Source organism: Elaeis guineensis, chromosome 9 (assembly GCF_000442705.2).
Source record: "Elaeis guineensis isolate ETL-2024a chromosome 9, EG11, whole genome shotgun sequence".
Lineage (NCBI taxonomy): Eukaryota > Viridiplantae > Streptophyta > Magnoliopsida > Arecales > Arecaceae > Elaeis > Elaeis guineensis.
Window position 1 is genome coordinate 51294429 of NC_026001.2, and position 18182 is coordinate 51312610.

Genomic DNA, 18182 nt, shown 5'->3' on the forward strand with positions numbered 1-18182 from the left:
GACGGAAGCCGAGCTCCGCAAATCGAGAGAAGGTCACTCTGAAGCCGCCGCTGAGGCCGCCCACTTTCGGAGTCTCCATGTGAAGGGATCATGGAGTATAGCCGGAGGAAGGCGAACTTCGCAAAGGAGCTCGAGGAATGCAAGAAAAGCTCCAGCGACCGGATTTGGGCCCAGGCCGCCAGGATCAGCGCCCTCAAGGTGGAATTGTCAGCTGCGAAGGGGAAGATCGGCCAGCTGGAAGAAAATTCATCCCGGCTCTTGGCCCGGGTCGACGATGACCAGAGATGGTCGCAGAAGGTTTCCGACCTTCAGCAGCAGCTTCAGGATGCCGAGGTGAGCCACGACGTGCAACGGACTAGCTGGCGCAGGCAAGTGGAAGAATACAAAGGGAGATTCAGGACGGCAGCCGACGAAGTCGTCCGTCTCCAGAGACAGCTGGCTAGCAGGGCACAGCTTACTTCCGCCCAAATTCTGAAGAGCTCCAAGCCCTAAGAGGCACCGTGGAGGGGATTTCTGTCTCTCTCAGGGAAAAGACAGCCGAGCTGCAGCAAGTGAAGATCCAACTGGCGCTCGAGCGGCGGGCCGTCGCGGACGCGGAGGCGGAGTCCGAAGTTTTGAGGAAGAGGCGTCGAGAGGCGGAGGCTGAGAGCCAGCAACTTCGTCGGGCGCTCCAGGACGCGCTGCGGAAGAGGGAAGAGCTAGAAGAGAAGATTGAGAATCTGAGGCAGTCCTGGTTGAGGAACGGAATAGATAACTCTAGGTCAGAGGGAGCAGGGCCTTCTTAGAGCTCTTTTTGTCTTTCTGTCTTGTCATGTAGTTACTTCCTTTTTGTCGTTTTGCCCTTCTTTCCTTGGCCTTCCTGGCTTTGTAGTGTGTATATCGGAAATGGAATAAAAAGAGCGTTTTGTGTTACCTCATCTGCGCGTTGCACTAATATTGCCGTCTGCCGAACCTTTCTTGTCGTTTGACTTGTCTGATGTAGACGTCGCCAGGGGGCGTCCGGTCGTCGATGCGTTAGCTCGCCTTTCTCGTCGTGCGTGGCCGCAAGCCCGAGCTTGGCCGTCTGGGTCCCACATTATTTCGGGGATGTCGTTGTCTTCCTAATTGGTGCCGAAAGTCTTCCTTGGCGTCGTGGACGGAACCCGGCTCCCGTAGGAGTCCGGGCGAAGTCTTCCTTGTGGGCGGAACCCGCTCCCGTAGGAGTCCGGGTGAAGTCTTCCTTGTGGGCGGAACCCGGCTCCCGGCTCCCGGCTCCCGTAGGAGTCCGGGTGAAGTCTTCCTTGTGGGCGGAACCCGGCTCCCGTAGGAGTCCGGGTGAAGTCTTCCTTTTTGTTCGAGCTAGTGTGAGGTTCTCCTCCCGTTTCCGGCTTGGTCGTGGGGGTGCATTAGGGCGCTGTAAGGCCTCTCCCCCCATCCGGTCTAAAAGAATCGGGCCTTTGACTTTGCTCATGTCAGGACGAGGTTCTCCTCCTGTTCCTGACATGACTGTGGGGGCACATTAGGGCGTTGTAAGGCCTCTCCCCCCATCCGGTCTAAAAGAACCGAGCCTTTGACTTTGCTCATGTCAGGACGAGGTTCTCCTCCTGTTCCTGACATGGCTGTGGTTTATGCGTTCGGTGGGGTCGTATCCAGTCATAATAAATCCATGCCAGTGCGTTAAGTAGAAAGAAAATTAGATTCAAGGCGAAGTCGTAAGTGATACATTTACAGGTTTTCCGAGCTCCTTGGTCGCGGGTGGCCCACCCCTCCTTGAGGCCCTCCGGTGATGGAGTCGATGGTCCCGATGGGAGGCCGGTCCCCGGGTTGCTCCTCCCTTCTCGGCGGTTCAGGCTGTGGAAGGGCTCTTGGCCGGTCTCCCCTACCCTCAGGCCTGCGGCGGATGAATCTATCAAGTCGACCTCGCCGAATGAGCTCCTCGATCTCGTCCTGGAGCTGGATGCATTCCTCTGTGTCGTGGCCGTGGTCGCGGTGGTAGAGGCAGAACTTGTTGGGGTTGCGCTTCCCGGGGTGTGTGCGCATCCTCTCCGGCCTAGGGAGCTGCTCCCTGACCTCCATTAATACCTGGGCCTTCGAGGCGTTGAGGGGGGCGTAGCTGCGGAATCTCCCTGGTGGGGAACCCCGCCGAACCCCGCGGTCCGGGCTTCTCTGCCTGCATGCCCAGGGTGGAGTATGGGCGCGCTTATGCCCAGGAGGGGATCGAGAACGCGGCCGGACTTCCTTTGGCCTTTTCTCCACTGCGGGCTTACTCGAATCTCCCGCTTGCCGCTCCCTTGCTGTCTCTTCATCCTTCATTTTGAAGGCTTCTTCCGCTCGGGCGTATCCCTCAGCCCGGGCCAGCAAATCGACAAAATCCCTGGGATACTTCTTCTCCAGGGAGAACAAAAGATCATTCTTCTGAAGGCCGCCTTTCAGGGCGGCCATGGCGACTGATTGGTCCAAGTTCCGGACCTCCAGTGCCGCGATGTTGAAGCGGTTGATGTAGGCCCGTATGGACTCCCCTTCCCTCTGCTTGATGTTGATGAGGGACTCCGAACCCTTCCGGGGGCGCCGGCTGCTGACAAAATGGGCCACAAATTGGTGGCTCATTTGATCGAAGGAGAAGATGGTACCCGATTTCAAAGCCGAATATCAGTTCCTCGCTACTCCCTTCAAAGTAGACGGGAAAGCCCGGCATAAGATGGCGTCAGGAGCACCGTGAAGCAGCATCATCGTCCGGAAGGCCTCCAGATGATCAACCGGGTCTGAAGTCCCGTCGTAGCTTTCGAACTGGGAAAGCTTGAAGTTTGGCGGGATCGGTTCCTGCATAATCGTTTGGGAAAAGGGAGGGTCAGTACAAATGTCCTCACCATAAGCGGGGGGCGCATGGCGGAGTTCTTCAATCCGCCGGTTCAGGAAATCCTCTCGACTTCGAGTCTCGAGGGTCCTCTGGCAGAACGGGGGCAGGGATCTTCCAGGGGTGGAGTCGTGGTCCGATTGAGGGCTCTCTACCCTCGGATTTGTTTTCCCAGGAAGTACGGGGCGGCTGGCCCAGGTGGCCCGCCCCGCCGCCGGGTTCTGACATTCCGGAGACGCCCTTTCCGGGTGCGCTGACGCCTGCGGCTGTTGCTGCTGCATTGCTTGCACAGCCTCGACGAGGCCTCTGACCTGCTGTGCCAGCAAGTCAAACTGCTCCATGCCGACCGCCGCCGCTGGAGGAGGAGGAGGAGGTTGAGAAATAGGAGGGGAGGCTGGAGCCTGAGACCTGGCCGCGGAGGCCGTGGACCGTCGCGTGGACGCCTTGCGTGGAGGCATCGAGTGTGGACCCAGCGGGGGAAAATAAGGAGTGGGTGTCGGAGGAGATGATTGGAGGCGGCTCCGTTGAACGCTCCTTTAAGAACAAGGGTACTGCGAAGGTTCAGCCCCTTCCTCTAGCGCCAATCCTGTTGGTGCAAAAATCCGCTTGCGCCGGAGAAGCTGGAGTCGGGGAAGTCGCGGTCGCCGCCAGGACCTGCAAGGGAAGTCTAAACCGGAGGTGGGGTTGCTCCGGCAAGACCCTCCGACGCTCAAGTCAGTTCTCTGCCTCAACAAGAATGGAGCGCTCGAACGGAGAATTTAGCAGAGTTTTGAGATAAGAAATGAGCTTATAGAATAACGTATCTGGGTCCCCCTTTTTATAGGCGGAGGAGGTAGCGGATTGATGGCGACGTTTGTAACCGTCTGGCAGTGGGCTGCCCAGGGTCAGACGGAGTTTGCTGCGAAGAGTAGTGGAACGGACCCGTGGCTATCACTGGGGCGTGCCACGTGGAGTCTGCCGCGTGAAGTGGGGCGGCGTTTGTTGTCGTGATTTGCCAGTGGATGGGGGAATCGCGCGGTATCCGTTGCAGGAGGTGGAGCAGGATCGCGGCCGTTTATCGTGGCCTGTCAGGTAGTAATGGAGCCGCGTGGGATCCGTCGTAAGGAGTGGAGCAGTGCTGCGATCGTTACTGTGGCCTGTCAGGGAGTGGTGGAGCTGCGCGGAATCCGCCGCAGGAAGTGTAGCAGAATCGTGGTCGTGATTACGGCCTGGGAGTGCAGACCTGTCGGCTGAAGTTCGGCCGTGGTCGGAGTCTGACCCCACGTAGGGGTCCGGGCAGAGTCCTTGCGGTTGGGGTAGTGGGTGGAGCCCGGCTCCCGTGGGAGTCTGAGTGGAGCCTTCCTGCAATCAAAGTTAAAGACGAAGGTCGGCTCCCATAGGAGTCCGGACAGCTTACCGGCAGTTGACGTTGAGGACGGAGCCCGGCTCCCGTAGGAGTCCAGGCGGAGTCAACTTGAGGTCGGAGTTGTCGGCGGAGTCCGGCTCCCGTAGGAGTCCGGACGAAGTCTGTCTGCAGCCGTTGGAGTCGGGGACGAAGCCCGGCTCCCGTAGGAGTCCGGGCGGAGTCAACTTGAGGTCGGAGTTGTCGGCGGAGTCCGGCTCTCGTGAGAGTCAGGACGAAGTCTGTCTGCAGCCGTTGGAGTCGGGGACGAAGCCCGGCTCCCGTAGGAGTCCGGGCGAAGTCAACTTGAGGTCGGAGTTGTCGGCGGAGTCCGGCTCCCGTAGGAGTCCGGACGAAGTCTGTCTGCAGCCGTTGGAGTCGGGACGAAGCCCGGCTCCCGTAGGAGTCCGGGCGGAGTCAACTCGAGGTCGGAGTTGTCGGCGGAGTCCGGCTCCCGTAGGAGTCCGAACGAAGTTTGTCTGCAGCCGTTGGAGTTGGGGACGAAGCCCGACTCCCGTAGGAGTCCGGGCGGAGTCAACTTGAGGTCGGAGTTGTCGGCAGAGTCCGGCTCCCGTAGGAGTCCGGACGAAGTCTGTCTGCAGCCGTTGGGGTCGGGAACGAAGCCCGGCTCCCGTAGGAGTCCGGACGGAGTCAACTTGAGGTCGGAGTTGTCGGCGGAGTCCGGCTCCCGTAGGAGTCCGGACGAAGTCTGTCTGCAGCCGTTGGGGTCGGGAACGAAGCCCGGCTCCCGTAGGAGTCCGGGCGGAGTCTTCCTGCAATCAAAGTTAAGGGCGAAGGTCGGCCCCCGTAGGAGTCCGGACAGCTTACCGGCAGTTGACGTTGAGGACGGAGCCCGGCTCCCGTAGGAGTCCAGGCGGAGTCAACTTGAGGTCGGAGTTGTCGGCGGAGTCCGGCTCCCGTAGGAGTCCGGACGAAGTCTGCTCGCGGTTGTAGTTGTTGGCGGAGTCCGGCTCCCGTAGGAGTCCGGACGAAATCTTCTTGCGGTTGTCATGTAGTCGATTCCGCTGAGGACTTCGGCTGTGGGTATTTTATACCCAACAAAACAATTATAGCAATAGTTCAAGAAATCATTGCTTCAAAATTTCATATCAATTTTTATTCAAAACATATTTTGTATGATTTATAAATCACATATAAATCCATTAACAATTTGTTCGATAGTCAAAAGAATATTATATAAATAAAAAAAATCTAGAGAAGGTAAATCATTACTTAGCCCACACATACTCCAATAAATCCATATAATTCCAAAAATTCTGCCTTTTTAAAATCTTCATAGATCATATCATGATATCGCTCGTTGGTCATCTTCTTATTAGATGACAATTCTCCTGTTCAGAATCGAATCCAATAATTAGAAAAGATATGGATAATTAAGAAAGATATGATTGACGAGTAATCGCATCCAACGGTCCAGGTTAAGTCTAGTCATCATAACTTCATCTTATCAAAGATCATACTAAGGTATAAGTGGTTCAAAGTCCCTCTATCAAGTCAACTCAGATTTAAAGTAACGGGGCGAGGGATCCTTTATTGGATTCACAAATCAAGTAGAGAGAGAATGTCAAAAGAGAGAGAGAGATTAACAAGATGGAACAAAACTGATCAGACGATACTGTTCGGTATCTCGATCAATTCGATCAAAGTGATTTAATCAAATAATGTTGAACTAATGTAAAATGATTTAATAAAAATCATGGATAATCCAATCTAATGATATCTGGATCTAGCCAAAGTGGATGCCAGCATGCTATCCGACGACTGTAGATCGGGACCCTTCACCAAGCTCGATCAAAATCATCGAAAGAAAGTCTTTCATTGGCTAATTTTAGAGAAAGAATTTCATAGAAAGAAATAATTCCAGAAAGAGAAAATATTAAAGAGAAAAAACGTAAAGAGAGACGCTTGAGAGAGAAATAAGAGCATGTGAAGAGAGAGAAGGGAAAAAGGGAAGAGAATCTATCTCATTTTCTCCTTTTCTCTTTTTCTTTTTTTTTTCTTTTTTCCTTCCTCTCTTCTTTAACAGAGCAAAGGACCCTTGTCCCTTTATTCCGAAGAATGGGAGGCCCCCCCCAAGCCAACAACACCGGTGGCCAGAAGGGCAAACCACGGCATGAACCAAGAGACTTCGGTCCAATGATCGGTGGCAGCATACGGCACCAGAAATCAAGAACAACTTATGGAAGAAAATAGGATGTTTTTAATCAGATTTTTCAGGAAAATTTCAGCAGCAATTTGGCTAAAATCCACGCTTTAGGAACTAAAGGAGACTGAGAGGAAGATGATCCAAATGAGTTCCTTGTCTTCGACGAACATTAATTCAATTTTTGACGGCCGAAGTGAGTTTAAACCACCGGCAATCAAGAAGAAAGAGGGAGAAAAGGGCATTGAACAGCGGCAATCTCCGATGAGGAAAAAGTGAGGGGATTTGTGGCCTTTAAATAGACATATACAAAAGAATTCGAAGTCAATTCCAACTGAATTTCCTAGTCAAATTAGGATCTCTCAACCGGAGGAGGTAGAGAAAGAAGAGAACTCCTTTGGGAGTTCCTTCCCACCGTATTTCCAGCATGTGCTTGCTTATATTATTATTTTTTTTAACATTGGGCTAGTTTTTAAAAATTTGGGTATTACATCCATCTTCCTAAATTCCCAAAAAAAAATTTACAGATAAGTTTCAGTATTGCCCTCCCATTCATGGTTTTATTTGTCTCCAATAAAAGAATGACAAGTATTAATTTACATAACAACAAATAGAATTTCATAAAAACAATTGCAAGATGAAAAAAGAAAATTGTGACCATTCACCACTTTTTTGCTTTGATATTCAAAACTATTGTCCTATAAATTTTTGGAGATGGATTTACCATAAAGTTTAACTTGTTGACTATCTTTTGCCATACAAAGTAGTTAAGCTCCACACATGCATGATTATATTGCACCACCAACCACCTGAAGAACATCTCATCCAAATTATTTGAGGTCCATCTATCCCCAATTCATACCATCCTCATTAGGAAGTTTAAGATTGTTAGGATTTTGTTGGCAGAACCAAGCCTCAGCAAATTTGTCAACTCTTGGAATCACAAATGATCTAAAACAGAAAATCAATCAATAGCCTCATACTCCAACCACAAATACTCTAACCAATGAAACCAACTCCTGAACCTCCTCATTGCAATAAATGATCTCACAAGCTGTTGCGATAGAAAAGCAAATTCTCCAACTGTCTATTATGCAAGTCCATACAAGCTATATTCACATTGAGCAAGGCTCCAATACCAAAATAGCACAATAAAAAATGAAGCAGGCTAAGGGATCACTTTTATAGCGATCTGGTTCCATTCTTAGGCCGGTTCTGTGCTGATCTGGATTAGTTTGATCTCAAGATTGAGCAGCTCAATTTCTACCCGATTTGCCACAAAGGATATCGATAATAATCCAATGTGACCAAACATCATGTGTGCTGAATCAATTACTATCCAGCTCTGTTACAGCTATCTTCTAGCTATACTACAGCTAATAGCCACGTAGGCAAATAGCCCATGATCTCCATACAGCTGGCTATTCTGTTATAACAAACTAACGGCCTAACAAATCCCTAGCGGCCTAACAAACTATCTCAATGACCTAACGGCCTAAGCAAATCCCCTCTATATAAAGAGTACCCTTCCAGGAGGAAGGTCATAACACAGAGCTTAGACTCTACTGAACTCTTCTCTCACTGAAGGGAACCAAAAACTCTAATTCTCTCCACCAAAACTTCTCTTTTCACTTTCCGTTTTCTCTATTTCCATTATCTATTCTCAAGACCCCGACTGACTTAAGCATTGGAGGGTTATAAATCGAAGAATACCCCACCAGTTCAAGGACTTCTTTTGTAGGTTCACTCGCGGGCTACATCGATATGATTTTCGATAGCACTCCAGCTCAATTCAGCACCAATCTCGTTCTCTTTCCTCCAAAACCTTGCAGCAATAGATTGGCACTAAAGAAAGGGCTTTGCTCAAAAGTTTTAATGGAAATGGTGAATAGGAAAGTGCAGAATCATCCTCTACCTGCACCATTTTCTCCAAAAGATGCATGGTAGAATACTCAACCTCCAGTTATAGTTGATCCACAACAATTTAGCCTTCTAGTTCAACAGGTTTAGGTTCTTACTACCGCAGTACAACAACTCCAACATACCATAGAGCAACAACAAGAAGCTACCCCTCAAGAGGCTCAGTCTTATCACACCCAGCAACCAATTCATCAAGATCTTCGTCGTGATCATTATGCTACACACACCGATTATTCTTTTGAAGGAGAATCCACTTCGCATAGCAAAAAACCACAGTGGGAGGAAGGTCTTGAATAAAAGATTCAAGATCTTGAGAAAAGACTGATAGAAGTGCAGCTTGGAAGCCATCTCCAAAGTGGAAAAGATTTTAATCTACAATCTCCTTTCTCCCATAAAATTTTGAGTGAGCCGATTCCTTCCCAATTCAAGATGCCAATGGTGGAATCATTTGACGGTTTCACTAATCCTCTAAATCATCTCGAAGGCTTTAGAGCTGTTGTGAGGTTGCAAGGGGCGTCTGATGCCATACTTTGTATCGCCTTCCTAATTACCCTCAAAAAATCTGCAAGAATCTACTTTTTTGGGCTCCTATCGGGATCTATTTCCTTCTTCGAATAGTTGGCAAGGCTGTTCATTACTTATTTTGATAATAATCAAATCCATTTAAAGAATATTAAAAGTTTTTTTATTTTTAAACAACAGGAGGGCGAATCTCTTCGAGAGTATGCGGCATGCTTTAACGCTGCCACACTGAAAGTGAAAAACTTCAACAAATCCGTTGCAATGGCTGCTCTGAAGCAAGGACTCCGAAGCAATTGACTAATCTTCTCCCTCCATAAAAATTATCCAGATACCTATGAGCAAATGTTGGTCCAGATCCGAAAATATACTCAAGCTGAAGAAGAAGAAAGCATACTCCGCCAAGCAAAGAAGAAAAGAATGGAAGAAAACGGCCTTGAGAAGAAGACCGTGGAAATCGGCCAGGGACAACTCTGGCCCATCTCAGAAAAATCCGAGATCAAGAAGTCCACCTCGGTACGTTGATACCTACACCCCTTTGCCTGCTCCTCGTGCCCAGATTTTAATGAAAATTGAGGACCAGAGATATCTTCGTCGGCCCAACCCTATGAAGGCTCCATCGATGAAGAAAGATAAAAGAAAGTACTGTCGCTACCATAGAGACCATGGCCATGGCACTGAAGAATGTCAGTAGCTTAAAGATGAAATTAAAATTTTGATCTGTCGTGGTTATCTCGGCAAATATGTCCGAGATCAGGCAACATAAGCTATAGAACTACGCCAAAAGCCTAACGATGATGCTGAACTCAATCGACCTACTGCTGAGGTCATTAATATGATCTCAGATCCTGATGAAGACAACGGACAGACAAAAGTCCTTCCCCAAAGCGGCAACGTACTGAATATTATTTTATTTACTAATGCTGATGTTCAAGGAGTCCAGACTCATAATGATGCTATTGTCATCTCTATGACAATAGCAAAATATGATGTAAAGAGAATATTAGTTGATAATGAAAGTTTTGCTGACATATTGTTCTATGATGCATTTCAAAAAATGAACATGCTAGATCAGTTAAAATAGATCGGCACTCCATTGATCGGATTTTCTGGAGATTCTGTAGCTATGGAGGGAGAGATCATCCTGCCAATCACAGTAGGGAAAGAACCCCATCAGTCGACTATGCATCTCACCTTCCTGGTTGTCAAAATACCATCAGCCTATAATTCTATTCTTAGCTGACCGGGACTCAATACCCTCAAAACAGTGGCCTCCACTTATCATTTGTTAGTTCGGTTCCCAACAAAAAATGGAGTCAGAGAGATGTGAGAAGATCAAATGCTTGCTAGGCAGTGCTTCTTGATCGCCATAAAGATGAAAAAATCAGTAGAAGCTCTACCAATTGAAATACCTGATTAAAAAAAAAAATTGAGGTTAGCAAAAATCAAGAAGAACCAGCGGAACAACTTATTACAATTCCTTTAGGTGAAGATTCGAAAAAAACTGTTCAGGTTGGATCTCAATTAAAATCCGACCTAAGAGAAAAATTGATATCTTTCCTTCGAGCAAACACCGATGTCTTCACCTAGTCAGCTTCTGACATATCGAGAATTTCTATCGATGTCATTGAACATAAGCTAAATATTGATCCAAAGCATAAGCCAATGCCACAACAAAAAAAAAAGCTTCATCCCAGAAAGGCAAAAGGCTATAGATGAAGAAGTCGACAAGTTTCTGAAAGCTGGTTTCACTGGGGGAACTCAATATCCAAAATGAATTGCAAATATTATTATGGTTAAAAAAGCAAATGATAAATGGAGAATTTGTATTGACTATACCGACCTCAACAAGGCCTATCCTAAAGATAGTTTCTTTCTTCCAAGAATTGATCGTCTTGTTAATGCCACTTCGGGACATAAACTGTTAAGCTTTATAGATGCATTTTCTGGCTACAATCAAATTAGAATGACTCCTAAAGATGAAGAAAATACGGCCTTCATCGTCGAAAGATGTTTATATTATTATAAAATGATGCCTTATGGTCTTAAAAATACAAGTGTCATGTATCAACGTCTGGTCAATAAGGTCTTTAAGCAGCAAATAGGCCGCAATATGAAAGTCTATATTGATAATATACTGGTAAAAAGCACTGAAGCAAATCGGCATATAACCGACCTACAAAAAGCCTTTAGAGAACTTCATAAATATCAAATGAAGCTCAACCTCAATAAATGTACTTTTGGAGTTACGTCAAAAATTCTTGAATTTTTGGTAACTCAAAAAGGAATCGAAGCTAATCCTGAGAAGATCCGAGCATTACTTGAAATGAAGTATCCAAGCACAATAAAGGAGGTACAACGACTTACTGATGGATTGTATCGCTCAATCAATTCATATCTAGATCGGTTGAGAAATGTCTCCTTTTCTTTAAAGTTCTGAGACAAATCAAAGACTTTAATTGGTCTGATGAATGCCGAATCACCTTTGACGAACTCAAAAAATACTTCGGATCACCTCCATTACTATCAAAACCAGTTGAAGGTCAATTATTCATGTATTTTTCTGTTTCATCTAATGCCGTTAGCTCGGTTTTAGTCCAAGATGATATAGAAACACAAAAACCAATTTATTACCTCTGTGAGACATCCACAATCTAATGGGGAAGCTGAGGTTACCAATCAAACTATTCTTCAGGATTTAAAAACAAGACTCACTAAAGCAGAAAGATTTTGGACGGACGAATTTTACAGTGTTCTCTAGGCTTACCGAACTATGCCTCAGAGACCAACTGGAGAAACGCCTTTTAAGCTCACCTTCAGGGTAGAAGCAATGTTACCTATAGAGATCGATCTTCCAACGACTAGGATAGAAAATTTTAATGAACTCAGATCGACTGAGGACCGATCTGGATCTGCGTAATGAAACCAAGGAAAGAGCTCAGATTTGTATGGCAACGTATAAATAGAAAATGGCTAGATATTATAATGCCCAGGTGAGGCTGAAACTTTTTCATAAAGAAGATCTTATCCTCCATCGAATTGAAATCTTGAAGCCATCAGAACAAGGAAAGCTCAATCTTTGGGAAGGATCTTACCGAATCACCGAAGTAATTCGTCCAGAAATATATAGAATTGAAAATCTAGATGGCTCAATTATTCCACGAACTTGGAATGTTGAAAATCTCAGGATGTACTATTGATGAGATTCTCAATAAAATCCTCAAATTTTGTCCTAATGAAGACAGGCTTTATATCAAAGTATTATCCATATCAAATTGGTAAAAGCTGATCAAATGAGGACAACCTATCCAAATAAGGCCATGATGTTCGATCAAACGAGGATAGAATCAAAAATTTCATCCAAACGAGGTCATGGTTTCCAACCGAATAAGGATGAAATATGTCCAAATGAGGCCATTATAATTGTGGCCAAACAAGAAAAAGATCAGGATTGTCCAAACAAGGTCGGAAAAAGCCAAACTATGGCTATAAAGGTTCCCACCAAACCAGGATGACTCAAGTGAGACACCCGATCTTCGAATTGGACTTCACAAATGACTCAAGTGAGACACCCGATCTTCGATTGGACCTCATAAATGACTCAAGTAGGATATTCAATCTCTGAATTGGACCTCACAAATGATTTGACATGAGACATCCAATCTCCGGATCGAACTTCACGAATATTTTCTGAAAAATACTTGATTTTCATGTTCAATTCTGTAAAAGTCCAATGTGGAAGTCTACAGATTGAACTTCGTGACATCAAATCAAAGAAACTTATGACTGAAGTCATATCCTAAAAGGAATTTAAGAGAGAGAACACATCACGGCTCAAAATTCTACATACAAGAGACCCGACCAGCCATTTTAAATTCAAGAGGTAATTTTTAAACCTCTATTATGGATGTTTCAATTATTAAGATTGATTTCTTCCAATCAACCGATCTAATTATTAAAGATCAGATTATGTCAATGACTTAAGTTTGTTATGGTACATTTGCTTTGTGATTGACCCGACCGAGGTCAAGTAATGTTTCCTTATGATTCATCTGATCGAAGTCAAATAATTATCTATCAATACTTAGAGATTTCTTAAGATTCTTAGTTATCAATACCCAAATCGGTTTGAGTGGAATCGGAAACATACAATGTGAAAAGAAGAATATACACTTGAAGAAAATTTTTTCATTGGTGTGAAAAATATTTACAAAAGCCCACATCAGGCTGATACAAAAGATCAAAAAGAAAAAGAAAATTACATATCAGATATTAGCCTGAGGACAGTCAGAAGGAGTAGAAACTGAAGTCGGACCCTTGTCAGTCGTAGAAGATGAGATGACTTCAACAGCCGGGACCTCAGCACGAGTTGATGGGATCTCTGTTGGAGGAGCTAAGACGTCAACAGGAAGGACCTCAGTATGAACTGAGGAGCCACTTCCGCAATTAATTGGGCCACCTCAGCAGCAGCCAAAGTGACATCCGACATCGATTGGTGGATGACCATGCTCGCCTCCCTGAAGGTGACCTCGATTGCTGCTGCAATGGCCACTTCGACGGTAACTTTGCTCGGATCCAGGTCAGGAAAAAGTTTCATGACCAGGTTTCTATAGCTCAAAAACCCAAAGTTCAAGGCCCCCTCAAAAGCTTTTGTGACTTCATCCTAAAATGCATCCAAAGCCTTGAAGTCTTCAATAGCCCTTGAAATGCACTCCTTATTTTTCTCGAGTTGTCGTTGATATGAGATGAGGGCCGAGTCGTGCTTCTTGATCACTGATTCAGCCTCCTTCAACTTAGCCTCGAGCTCAGAGATCTTCTCTATCTCCTTCTGCAACTTGTCTTCCTGCTCATTCATTCTGCACTGATTGTCCAAAAGCTGTTGATTTTTCTCTTTTATTGTGTTCATCTTTTCTGGAGTTGATTCTTCTTTTATTGCGGCAAGTTAGGCAACAGGATCTTATTTTCTCTTTTTCGCCTCTGCCATCCTCTTGGGATCGAACTTCATGAATGCTGCGACAAGAAAGAAAGTTTTGTTAGGAAAAAGAGAAAGAAAGGAAAATGAATGAATAAAGAAACAAAAATTGACATCGAACTCACCTTGGAGAGAGATTTGACTGATGCCAACATCAAAAAGAGATTGATTGCTCGCCAGTTGGCTTAGCTTGGATACCTTCATACCCAATAGCTCTGCAAAAGCCTCCTCATCCTTAAGTAGTACCTCATTATTGGAATTCCATTTGGTCTCAGGCTTATGCCAGTTGCAACTGAAACCCTATGGAACACTTGAAGACACAAAAGAGAAACAATTCTTCTAGTTGTGAATAGAAGAAGGAAGAGCAAGACTGAATTTACACTTAGGTCGAGGTGGAAAATACCACCAGTCTTTTTCATAAGGATGTTTTTTAAGGACAAACAGTATCCTAAAAAAAGAAATCCTAAGTTCTATGGCAGCAAACCGACAACAGATGATAAAAACAATGATCATCCTAATGGCATTAGGAGTAACTTGGGTCGGATAAAACCAATAGAAATCTAAGATATTACTAATGAAAGGATATAAGAAAAACCGAAGTCCGGACCGAAGTACCTCATCATAAAATGCAATACAATTTTCTGGAGGTTCAGTAATCCTATAATCCCAACCTAGAGCTATCAATTGAAATTCTTCAGAACTCTAGTATTTATCCTTAAGTTTCTGAAGATCGAGATCGGACAGGACAAATTGTTCAATACCAGGATCGAAGTAATCCAAAAATCTCCTTATGGGAGACTCCGAGTTCTCTCGATCTGAAGTATTGAAGTTTCCACTTCGAACTCGAGCAGAGGTTGGATCAACCGAGATACACAATTGTCCCAACTTATCTCACTATTATCGGAAGACATCTTTTGAAGGAAGGAAAAAGAGAGCAAAATAGAATGGGGAAAGTGAGCAAAAGGAGAGGAAAACTATTTAGAAAGGAAAAACATAAGACAAATGAAACCTAAAACCCTAAAATCGCACAAGGAGAAGACCAAGGATAAAGAAATCTATCTAATAAACGGGAAAGAAGTTCCAAGAAAGCTTCTAAGAACTCTGTCTTGGCTCCAATGGTCTCTTGCCTGACTCTGGCGACACCAAGGAACTTCTCCAGCTTCGGTAGTGTTGAGAAAGCTCGAAAAAGATTTTGGCAGAACTTTCGCACAGAGAAAAAGTTAAAGTAGTTTTCAAACGGAGTACAGGCCTATTTATAGAACACATCAGCGATTCAGATTAATCAGGTTTGCCGTCGAATCGATGCCACTTGGCCGTAATTCAACGACTTTGATGAGAGACCTTTCAACGTACCTCTCTCTGATCAAGCCACGCAATCTGACCCGTGCGACAGTTGATATAGCCAACAGTAAAATGACATGTGGCAAGCAGAGAATCAGCCCATATCGGTGTGATCTTCTAGGCAATAATGAATTCTCAATTCTCTAGACCCTCATAATTGCTGGAAAGTTTGATGAGATGTTTCCGAAATATGACATGCCATTTCGAATGATTAAAAAATTAATGCTATCAATCGTCATACGGTGCATTTATTATTGATAGCACAGATCAAGTGAGATTTTTTAACTTACTTTTCATATCTGATGTGAAAATTTTCACTTCAAATTTGAAAAGTGGGGGGTATGTGTTGGTACAATTAACCAATCTATGACCACGTGGTAGAACCAGAAAAAATCATCTGAAAATCAACTATTGGGTCAGATCGGCAAAATACCGATCTAGTTCACTTCTCAAATCGATTTTATGCTGATCTGGATTAGTTTGATCTCAAGATTGAGTAGCTTAGCTTCTATTCGATCTGCCACAAAAGACATCGGTAATAATCCGATGTGATCAAGAATCAGGTGTGCTAAATCAGTTACTATCTAGCTCTGTAACGGCTATCTTCCAGCTATACTACAGCCAATAGCCACATGGGCAAACAGCCCACGATCTCCATATAGCTGGCTATTCTGTTATAAGAAACTAACGGCCTAACAAATCCCTAACAGCCTAATAAATTCTCTCAACAGCCTAATGGCCTAAGCAAATCTCCTCTATATAAAAAGAGACAAGATACTCTCCGAAAGGTAGGTCATGATACACAGAGCTTAGACTCTACTGAACTCTTTCCTCCATTGACGGAAACCAAAAACTCTCGTTCTCTCCACCAAAACTTCTCTTTTCACTTTTCATTTTCTCTATTTCCACTATCTGTTCCCAAGATCCCGGCTGACTTCAGCATTGGAGGGTCCTAAACTGGAGAGTATCCCATCGGTTGTAGTACTTCTTTTGCAGGCTCACTCGTGGGCTACATCGATCTGATTTTCGACAGTACTCCAGCTCGGTTCAGTACCGATCTTGCCCTCTTTCCTCCAGAGTCTTGCAGCAACACCCCCTTTTATGGGAATCCATTACCCATGGGGATCGACATCCTATATGCATTACTTATGTAGTAAAGGGAAGAGTTTCATAGAATCCACCATAAGAAAATGATTATGTTCCATACTGAAAGAAAGTACAGTTACTAAAACAACTCTTGAACCAACTAGAGCAACTCTTAGGCACTTCTCCACTCAAACATTCCATATAGGATTCCTTTAACCGAAAATATACTGAATTTGCTTATTAATTTGTGTCACGCTTCACTGCAATCTCGCTGAAAAAAATTAAGCTGGTTCTTACCATTATTGCCCCAAAACCAAGATCTAAACATAAAACTTGGAGGATATTAACTTTAAACAAACACTCGCACTCATTAAACAGACATGTACATCTCCAACTATACCTCGAAAGGAGCTGGACTCGTAAATCCAAAAGCTGACAAAGTTGACAAAAATCCTAATTACAGAGGAGTCATTGTTTGCATTGGGAAGACACACATAGGCAAAATGGGATGAGTTGGACGGACTCAAAACTATCCCAAGAAAGCTTGCAGCAAAACCAGCTGACGCTCCCATACCTTCCCAAACCATACTAAGATATTTCATCTGCAGTTAGATGGTCGATCAATCAGTTAACACAACAAACGTCTCAACAGGACGCAGTCTTGAAGAATCTGATTGTTACACTCTTTCTTTTCTTAACTTGACAATGAAAAGTTAAGAATCTGACTATTAGACTCTTTATTTAAGAATCGGATTGTTAGAGTCTTTTCTTTTCAGCAAAAAGGTAACCACAAGAATGTTGCTAGTTATGAGAGAGACACAATAATGCCCACAAATCAGGGAAGGAAAATAAATATATATCAAAACCACTCGATAGATTCTATTAATTAACGAAAAATCAGACAATGAGAGAGTCCAATTACAGCTCGAAGAAGAGTAGGACGTATAGGGATAGGGAGATCTAACCAGCCAATGCTTTGTATCAAAGAAGAAATCAAGGCGACTGATCCACCATCGAAGCCGAAACCAGATGCTCTTACCGCCGTCCACCTTCCCGAATCGGATCGCCAAGCAGAAGGCGAGCCAAAGGACGAGCACGACGAGGGTGGCCTCGAGCAGCACGGCCTGAGACTGGGTAAACCGCTTGATGTTCTCGAGGGGGAGCACCGTCATGAGGAAGGTCGGCTCCGGCGCGATCCCGGAGCTCACCTCCCAATTTCCGCCGCCCCCCGGGACCTCGAAGAGGACGCAATTCCCGTTCGCCATGTAATAATACCCCGGCTCGCAGGCGCACAGCGTCCCATTGTAGTGGAACGCCTTCGCCGGGCAGGACATCGGACCCTAAACTCTCTCTCTCTCTCGTTTTGATTGGGAGCTTGTTAAAAGTTGATCGTAGAGGGGGAGGAGAAAGGACAGAAGGGGAATCTGGGGATCGGAGTTAGTCAGGTCTTTGTTTGGAAACTGGCTTTGCTTCCAGCAGCATTTGTACTTTATTCTGTGCTTTGCTTTCTGAAGGATTGGGTGAGCTTTCAAAGGAGGGGTGAGAGGATTCCAGTGGCTTCCACGCGGAGGGCTTTGAATCAATAGGAGAGAGAGGGAAACAGCCAAAACAAAACCCGTGGGTTTGGCTGTCTTTCAGGCCGTTTTACGGAAAAAATATATATATATATTTAAAAAAAATTATATATTTTTAAATAAATATTTTTTAGATAATATATCCACTTGATTGAGGACGTGAAGAATCAACTATGGGGTGTCCCAAATCTCCATATAGTATGTGAGGGAGTGGGCTAAAAGGCGCTAAGTATTAGTGCCTCATAGATCTCCTAAATGGGATCAAAAATCTAAAGTTACAAAGATTCTTAATGCAAATAGAATTTGTATTAAGAGACTATTTGATTTTAAATAGATTCAAATATTTTATCTATTTAAAAAGTCCTTTTTAAGACTCTAAAGATCAAATTTGC

General features: G+C 44.8%; 1 protein-coding gene across 17 annotated transcripts in view; it reads right to left on the reverse strand.

Moving 5' to 3' along the window:
* The window catches only part of LOC105034044 (uncharacterized), a 153250-nt gene extending 135481 nt beyond the window's left edge, over positions 1–17769 (reverse strand). For 10 of the 17 annotated variants that reach the window (XR_012134275.1, XR_012134274.1, XM_029261493.2 and 7 more), the window contains exon 1: positions 17182–17768. Coding sequence is in view for 13 of the 17 variants with exons in the window: in XM_029261493.2 (XP_029117326.1) it covers positions 17182–17550 (369 nt within the window). In the remaining 4 variants the exon portion in view is untranslated. Of the gene's footprint in view, positions 1–17181 lie in introns of all 17 variants that reach the window. The other 7 variants (XR_012134273.1, XR_012134272.1, XM_073243191.1 and 4 more) reach the window with 2 other exon arrangements.
* Positions 17770–18182: the final 413 nt, after the last annotated feature.